The sequence below is a fragment of the Balaenoptera musculus genome, chromosome 20, assembly GCF_009873245.2.
Source record: "Balaenoptera musculus isolate JJ_BM4_2016_0621 chromosome 20, mBalMus1.pri.v3, whole genome shotgun sequence".
NCBI lineage: Eukaryota > Metazoa > Chordata > Mammalia > Artiodactyla > Balaenopteridae > Balaenoptera > Balaenoptera musculus.
In genome coordinates this window covers 39,919,798-39,928,511 of record NC_045804.1, presented here as the reverse complement: position 1 = coordinate 39,928,511, position 8,714 = coordinate 39,919,798, and the positions used below count along the sequence as shown (strand labels likewise).

Below are 8,714 nucleotides of genomic sequence, written 5' to 3'. Positions count from 1 at the left end.
TTAATTAATTAATTAATTAATTAACTAACTAATTTATATTTAAAAAACTTTCATGGCCAAGCAGAATCTTCGGAGGTGGTTTTGGGGGGACACTGAGTCCACCATCTCCCCAGATTGCCAGCATTCTGATTAAAGGCAACTTTCCTTTCTAGCAACACTTGTGAGTTTGGTTTTGTAAGCAGCCGAGCAGCGGGAACCCTGGGCTCTAACGCCAGATCTGATCCTGACTTTCTGCATGTCCTCAGGCCTGGGGGTGTCCCTCTCCAGCCCTCAGTCACCTCATCTGTACAATGGGGCTAGCATCGTCTTACAGGCAGATGATGCCCAAGATCCCTTCCAGCTAGGGCAGCTTTTGGGTATCATCAGCCTCTGAACCCTCTGGGCAGAGCAGAGTGGGCGAGGGTGATGGGGAGCATCCTGCATCCAGATGGGGACCCAGCCCCGCAGAGAATCTACATCACAACCCAGAGTCCACGCTTATCCCCCAGGACAAAGGCAGTCAGCTGAGAGGTGTAAGTCATTTATTGGCTCCTATTGATGAGAAGTCAGTTCTCCTGGCACCAGGTCCAACAAGAGGCACAGGGAGGCAGAAGTTGAAGATTCTAGAATTTAAGTATATAAAGTGCGACAACATAGCTTATCAGGACCCAGCAGACCCTCTGGCATGACCCGGCAAAGTTGGGGCAGAAGGGCTGGTGTAGGGTTGGGCGTTGAGGGGACAGGTAAAGCCACGCGGTGTCCGGAGTCCAGGATGGAAAGGAATCAGCTCATATTTCCTTTCACTGGCAGGGGTTTATCCTTTTTAAATAAGCCTGAACCCACGATTTTGTCTGTGAGACACAAGCCTCTCGGCCTCTGTTCAGCTTCAATCTGTAGGCAGAGAACAAAGGAAGGGCTAAGTCACCTGAGCCACCCCCTGGGTGCCACACACAAGTCCCATCACCCCCTCATTGCTCCTGGGTGCCCCTAAGCTTTTCTCCCGGGGCCTATAAAATGAAGTCGTTGCGTAAGACCTACAGTTTGTACACTGGGAGGAACACCCAAGCTTCAGGGGCAAAGGGTGGGGGGGCTTTTAAAATTGCATTTCCTGGACCCCTTTTGCGAATTCATTGTATCAGGGTAGAGTGAAGGCTGCAGACATTCTGAGGATCTGCTAACATGGAAAATTCCCCTCCTAGAACATCTCTGAGGGCCCACCTGCTCCATCTTTTCATGTGTCTGTGTCCATCCGGGACCCCTAGTCATCGCCTTGGATGTGTGTGTGTGTGTGTGTGTGTGTGTGTGTGTGTGTGCGCGCGTGCACGTGTTTCTTTTCTGATCTGCCCACCTCCCAAACTTGGCTATTGTCCAAAACCGTAGATCAATTCTGCCTTTAATTATCTGCAAGACCTTAGACAAATCTCTCCAATTTCCTGAACCTCAGTTTTCACGATAATGAAAATGTGTGCACCAAGAGAGTTAGATGAGATAGTAATATACACGAAAGTGCCTTATAGACACTGAGTGGCAAGTGTAAGCTACCTCACTGGAGCTTCATAACGACCCTGTGATGCAGCTATCGTGTTTACGCCACTTCACAGGTCAGAAGTGCAGAGGGGCTACCCAGACAAGGAGGTTCAGAAGACTTACCTGCCCAGAGTCACCCAAGACTACAGGTTGGCAAATCCAGAAGCAGGAACTAACTGAGAGCCCCTCACTCTTACCATCACACAGTAGTGCCTGGAGCTTTTAAGCTCCGGGCATAAAATATTAAGATATAACACTTGGCGCCTTGCAGCTCCAAGAAACCCATGTCACTGCAGGAGCACAGCTGTTCGTCCTAGCGCCCACTCTCAGCTCTGCGCCCAGGTTTTGTCCGCCTCACTAGTTTGGTTAAAAAAAACCTTAATCCGGTGGAACATCGCCACCTAGCGTCTGCTATTCTAATTCCAGGTGGGCCGGTTTCTGTCCTCCGGAGAAGGGAGTCAAGGATGGAAGAGGATACAACCACTCACATTAGACGGTTTTTGTAGGAGCAGGTGGAGCTGGTGTTCTTGTAACACTGGATTCTCTGCAGGGACATCTTTCTCTCCACCAGTGCGAAACAACAATTGGAGGCTGGCACATGCACTAGAAGAGAAGCGCAAAAATGGTTTGCATCCATTTCTCAAGCTGGACTGAGTTCCTCTCAGCCAGGATGGGGAGAAAAACAAAAACAGAAAACCCTTCCAGGACAGGCTCAGGCTTTGGGATCACATCCAAAGGGCACTAGTGTCTCATCAGCCACCCAGCTCTGTATTTAGGCAGTCAGGACACTGGGGTTCAGATCCCAGCTCCCCACAAAACAGCTGTGTGGCTTTGGTCAAGCAAGATGAGCCGTCCCCTGGGCCCCAGACTTCCCAGCTGTAAAGCAAGACTCTTTAGACTGATTTCTAAAGGCTATTCTAGTTCTGACATCCCACCACTAGGGTGTGGCTCTGCCCTCATATTTGGGTTCAAGGGCCCTGAGACCCTGGTGAGTCTGATTCAACAGCAGTCCACTATTTGGGGCAGGATTAGGGACTGTTTTAGGAGCTCAGACTGATGAAATGACCAGGCAAGAGCTTCCAGGAACTGACAAGCTCCACGCAATCCCAGCCTCGCCCTCCACCCTGGTCCTCAGCTCTGACCCGCAGCTCCCACTCTGCCAGTGTGTAACCCCCCCTACACACACCCCACCCTCAAAAGGCTTGCATTTCAATCCTGGCTCCTTTCTCCTAGTTTGACCGTTTGCAAAGCCCCTTCCATATGTCTGCTGTTAGGTCAGTATTCTCTCATCAGCCTTAGAGGGTAGGCATTATCAAACCCATCTTACTGTTAGCGAAAGCAGAGTTTGGGCAGTATAGTAACTTGTCCAAGGTTAGCCAACTGTTAAAGCCCCAGATCCTGACCTCAGACTCTGCCCGTTATCTGTTACACAGTGGAGGCGAGACCCCAGTCAGTCCCTCCTCTGGACCTCAGGCCTCCAGCTTGGCCTCAATGACCTCACAGCTGCCCTCCATCAGTCCGCAGGGTCTGGACGAGGCTGACCTCCTTTGGCTGAAAGCAGCTACTCAGCGGTCTGTGTTGGCCCCAGACTTATGGTTCTCCTGCTGTCCCCCTGCCCCCGAACAAGTCCTCCCTTCCTCCTCTTCAGGGAGAATTCTTTCTGGAGGAGTGGAGATGAAGGCAGTGAGCTCAGGGTGAGCCCGCCCCCAACCCCAGAGCACCTGCCTGCGTCTCCGCCCTCCCCAAGGAGGAGCAAAGTGACTCCAGCCAAACTCACTGCTCTTGGCACCCACAGCCTGTAGCCACGCCCCGGCCAGCAGCAGGCACACCAGAGCCGCGGTGATGATCTTCATCTCGGGACGTCCAGCTCAGGCCTCCCTGGAAGGGGTCCCTCAAGGAGTCTGGTGGAGTGAAGAGCTGCCCTCTGGCCCATCCTGCAGAGCCCAGAGCTTTTATTAGAAGACCTGGGTGGGGTTTTCCAAGCCCCAGTGCAGAGGTGGGGAAGTCACAGGAAGAAGAGATGGTTACTCACGTCCAGTGACCACATGGAAAACTCCTTTCCTCACCTCTCCTGGGTGGTGTGAGAGGTGTAGGGAAACTTCCCCAAGCGCAGGAGCAGATAAGGATCTTGAGAGGCCGAATAGAAGCTGTCCCAGCTGAGTGGGAATTGGAAAAAGGTGAATGAGAGGAAGTGGCCTGTCTGTGGCTCCTCTGAGGCCATGTCTTTCCATCCAGGGATGGAGCTACCGTCCCAGGAACGTGGTGGAGCAGGAGAGCTCTGCACCAGCACTGAGACACACGTGGGTTTGAAGCCCAGTTCTGCAAATCAGCGGATGCATAAACTCGCCCGAGTCACATCTCCTGTGCAAGATGGAAAGAGTAACTTGTGTCTCACAGGTGACCGAGGAGCATTCAGTAAGATCCGTTCTGTCAAGGGCCTGGCCCAGATAGTTGCAATTTCTATTTTTTCAATCACTCAACACTTTTCAATCGCTTGCCCTGTTCTTAGTCCTTGGTTAGCCCCAGGGAAGACAGCTACCGATGACATGCAAGCCATTGCATCACAGCTAAATAAGGAAAAGCCGGTTGGTGTAAGGACAGCAGGGGATGTGCCATGTGGAGGGCACAGGGGAGGACTGAGAGCTGCCCACAGGGGAGAGGCCTCCCAGGGGAATGTTCTTCAAGCAGAGCTTCCTGCAAGAAGGCTGAAGTGGAAAGGGTCCTGTCCCCAGAGGAAGGAGCTTGTGTAAGGACAACGAGGCGTGAAGGACAGTGCCTGGAGTGAGGAAATGGCTGGAGAGATGTGTGACTGTCCAGCGACCAAGTGGCCGGGTCAGGAAGACATGGTGTGCAGTGTGTGGAATACGTAGCACTAGCAGGTGCTCAAGAAAAAGTAGCTGGGCCATATCTGTGTGTTAAAATCACAAGGCCAGCGTGATAGCTTCCCATGGCCAATGGGATGAAGCGCAAGCTGCTGACCTGGCCATTCGTGGCTCATGTGGTGTCTCCATGGATTCCCGCATGTTGCAATATTTGCAATTCTCTGAACAGGTCACATGCTTTCTTATCTCCAGGATTTGCTGCCACCGTAACCTCCACCTGCAGGGCCCTCCTCATTGTCTCCCTCTGTGAATTCTATCCATTGCAAATGTCGTTGTCTCTGTAAAGGCCCTTCTGCTGTCCCCACAGATAGGCCTTCAGCCTCCTTTGAAGCCCCTCTGTGCCTGGATCTCCCACATGAAGGTCTTACATTCTTACAACCCCTCCATTCCGAGTATTCTCCATCCTAACACCTGCTTGGGAGTCCTGGCGTGTCGGAGTTGAAAGCTCCCTTGGAGACCATCTGCAGCAGTGGCTCTGAAAGTGTCCTGGGAGAGGAAAAAATGCAAAAATACCTTCGCCCCATTTTTGAAGCAACAGCAAGACGCATGTGCCTATACGTGTTGAGGGGCAGGGGAGGAAAACTCCAGGTAATTCAGGCACCAGCAGAAAAGAATCTAGTACAGTCTCTTTCTATTACAGATGGGGAAAAAATGAGCCTCAGAAAGCAGAAGCTGACTTTGCCAAGGTCATACCGAGACTTCATTGCACAGATGGAACAGTGGATGCCAAGGCATCTGGTCATCTGACCGCCACGTGTGGCCACCTCTGGGAACACACTTTCAGTAAGGACCTGCTCCATGAATGCCTTCATCTGGCCAGCTGCTTCCTGCCACCCAAAAAGTCCTTAAAGCAGTTGAAATCACTAAGACACTGTTGTCACTCTCCTGTTTTCTTTGTCCTCACAGATTTTTTAGTCCTTGGTTGTCATTTTAGTGGGGTCTCAAAGAGGAAGGAGATGAAAGGGATGTGGCCAATTGGCCAAATGTCACCTTAGATCCTTTAGCCTCACTTGGGACACAGAGAGGGGCCAGGTCGCCACCCAGGAAATACTTTGCTCTCCCCTCCTCCCGGGGATGATGCCCGGCCCACTCGAGACCAGGACAGTGCTGCCCCTGCAGTTGCCCACTTCCCATCCTCCCCCTCACTGCGGCTACCATGAGCCCAGGACAGGAAAAGAGGCGACAGAAAGACTTAGTCATGCCTCCGCCTTCCCAGCTCCCGCAGCCCCAGAAGGAACTGGCCAGAGGCTCCAATTGCATGGAAACCCAGCATCCCACAGGGTCCCGCCCCCAGCCCCACTCCATCTCTTCTTCTCTAAGCCTGGCACAAAGCACGGGCCAAGTAGTAACTCAATGAAATCTCCATGGCCTTGAATGTGATGGATCAGAACTGCGTAGTTGAGGGAGAGGTAAGAAAAGCTCCCAGCATCGACACTGAACCAGTTTCTCATGTGAACTACCCTTTTCTTAGTTAGAAGTTTGAAAACCAGTATGTGCCTGTAGAGAGGTTTTCTTATTTGTCATCTTTTGTGAAGTAGGGACCAATTTACTGCGGATGGGTAGAGGTCAGACAGAGTTCAACTGGTGCGGGTTCATCTTAAGATCATCTCCTCCTGGAGTGGCCCCAGGTTCTTGCCTCAGCCCTGCTGGCCTGGGGGTCCTGGAACCTGGTCCTGCCTGCTACCCCTCCAGTTACATCTCAGCCTGATTGTTCAGACCAGGACACAGAAACCCATGGCGGGTGGGGGGGGGGAGGAGTCATTTGCCTGGCATCGCACAGCTGCAACAATACTGGCCTCGCTTTGTTCATCTCTGGGGCCAAGTTTTCTTAGTTCCCTCACTTAGGGAGGAAGTGTGTTTGCCCTCAGAGGTAACTGTGTCAGATTTCAGCCCCACGACTTTTCAGTTGTGTGACCTTGGGCGAGTAACTTAAAGCTTCTGAACTTTAGTTCCTTCGTTGTAAAATCCACTACCGGACTGGATCTGGTAAAACTCTCCCCAGTGTTTTCAAAATAAACTCTCCAAACCACAGCCTAACTTTGGGCTATTTGAAGAATTAAATGAGATGTCTCACCTTATCTTGGAACAAGGGAAGAGGAAAGGAAGGGAGGGAGAAAACGAAAGAGGGCAGGAAGGAGGGGAGGGGAAAAGAAAGTTGGATCATTCAAAATCATTGTGGAGCACCTAAAGTGTGGCAGGTCCTGAGGACACAGCAGACACAAGACAGACACTGGTCCTGCCCCTGTGGGGCTCACAACTCGTTGCAGGAGGCGGGTACTGGGAACTGTGTTCAGTGCTCGAGAAGAGACCTCGTGTCCTATGAGCTGCAGAGCATATGGAAGGGCTTACCACGGGGCCTGGCACATAGTAGGTGCTCGATAAAACTTCACCCCTCCCCCCTCTACCCATCAATCCTGGACCATCTGAGGCTTCATCACAGTGCCGCCACCTCCCTATCCGGGACCCCCCTCCTGGTCTCTTTCCTCTCTAATCCTGTGCTGCCCAATGCCCAGGCCAGGCTTTCTGTTGTCACCCACAGGAGCAGTGTTCTCCATCCCCACCTCCGGACCCGTCCCCAGCTGCCTCCTATAAGTGCAAGTCCAGCCACAGCGCCTCCAGCACCCAAACATCTTTGAATGAAAAGCCCTTTCTTTTGTTTTCCAGCGACTATTACCCTCCGCCTGGGTTCCCTTGTACACTGTCTTCTAACATTCAGCACTTTTTGTGCTTTTCAGGAGGCCTCTTGTTATCCAGTTCTCAGCAACAAAGTGAACGAGGCATCAAGCATCTCTAGTAGCAACAGCAGACCCCGGGGGTGCCCAAAGAATGTCACAGCAGTGACAGTCACCAGTTTTTCAATTAGCGTCCGCAGCCATGGAGCTCCAGAGTGACAACAACTCAGCCTGCTGTTCGGAGGTGAAGTACAAATGTCTTGGCTCGGCTTACGTAGTCCCGCACAATGTGGCCCACAGAGCTCTAGCCGCACGGCATTGTTACTGCTCTGCGCACCTGTGCTGGGGCGTCACTGCCCCTTCTGCCTGGGACACCTGCTCCAGCTCTATCTGGAAGACCTCCTGCAGGCTGCCCCATCTGAGCTCCCAGCATGAAGCAGGCTCACGCCCCATAGCAGCCAAGCCAATCTTGGGATCGCCTGGTGGTCCACACCCCTCCCTCACCTGGAAGCTCCCCGGGGAGCAGGAGTCCCTCTGTCGTGGTCCTCATTTCATGCCCCAGCGCCCCACCCAGGGCGGGTGCGTAGTGACTGTTGCTAACGCAGAAGGAAGGAGAGGCCTTCACATCATTCTCGTCATCCCCCTGTCGCAGATGAGAAGCGGAGGCCCTGGAGGTGACAGGAGTCATACAAGTAGCAAGTGACAGAATTAGGATGAGAAGCTCTGGCCCAAACCCTGTGCTTGTTTATACTCCCCTGGACCCTCTAGCATGGATGGACCATTTGGTGCTGATGGGCACCATTCCACACACAGGATGCTGGTGACAGGTCTCAGTTCCTGATGTGGTCATTCATCCATTCACTCACTCATTCACTCAGGAAACATCTTCTGAGGGCCCGCTTTGTGCACGGGCAGTCAGGTGAGAGAGGAGAGCTGACCACAGAGTCAGGGCCTCGAGAGGGAAACAGACACGCAAACCAGTAAGTGGGCGCCGATGGTCAAGGCTGCTATAATATGCAGACTAGACTCTGCACATGCCCAGTCTGGGGGAGCGGGGAGCTCACTGGGGTGCAGTGTAGAATATTGACTGGGCCTGGAAGGCTGAAGGTGGAACTTAGCCTGGGCAGGGGCCTGGATAGCACGTTGTGCGCGGTTATAAGGGCGGGCTCTGCCTGGTCCCCGGGCCCAGCTCCTCTGTACACCACTGGTGTGACTTCTTTCCCTTTCTTAACGTCCCAGCCTCATCTCCAAACAGGGATAATAATGATACCTGCTCGTAGGCTTGTGTGAAAGTTAAACGTGCTGTATCTCTTAAGGAAAATTAAACAGTTGTTTGATGGCATGTGAATAGCTGGTGCGCAGACTGATGCCCTCAGGGCATGGGGGCGGGTGAGGAAGGCCTGCAGAGAGGGGCTGGAAACGGAGCCAGGAGGACCTGGGCCGGGTTTCACAAGATCCTGTTTACTGGGCTCAGGCCTTGGGACTTAAGCTTGCTGTCAGTGGAGGGAAGGCCTTAAGTAATCTTTTGCTTGGGACAGAGACGGGGCCGGATTTGTGGTTTGTGCTGAGGGCTTGTGCTAGAGGCTGCAGGACACAATGAATGGAAGAAGGCAGTTGGACTGGGAAGCTTGAAGGAATCCAGGAGAGGTGACAG

General features: G+C 52.7%; 1 protein-coding gene across 1 annotated transcript; it reads right to left on the bottom strand.

The window, feature by feature from the left end:
* Positions 1-779: 779 nt before the first annotated feature.
* On the bottom strand, positions 780-3,359 carry CCL1 (C-C motif chemokine ligand 1). The gene is made up of 3 exons (XM_036838166.1): positions 3,284-3,359; positions 1,995-2,109; positions 780-870 (listed from the first exon to the last, which is right to left on the bottom strand). The coding sequence occupies exons 1-3, from the start codon at positions 3,357-3,359 to the stop codon at positions 780-782; spliced, it is 282 nt and encodes a 93-aa protein (XP_036694061.1).
* Between the last annotated feature and the right edge of the window lie 5,355 nt (positions 3,360-8,714).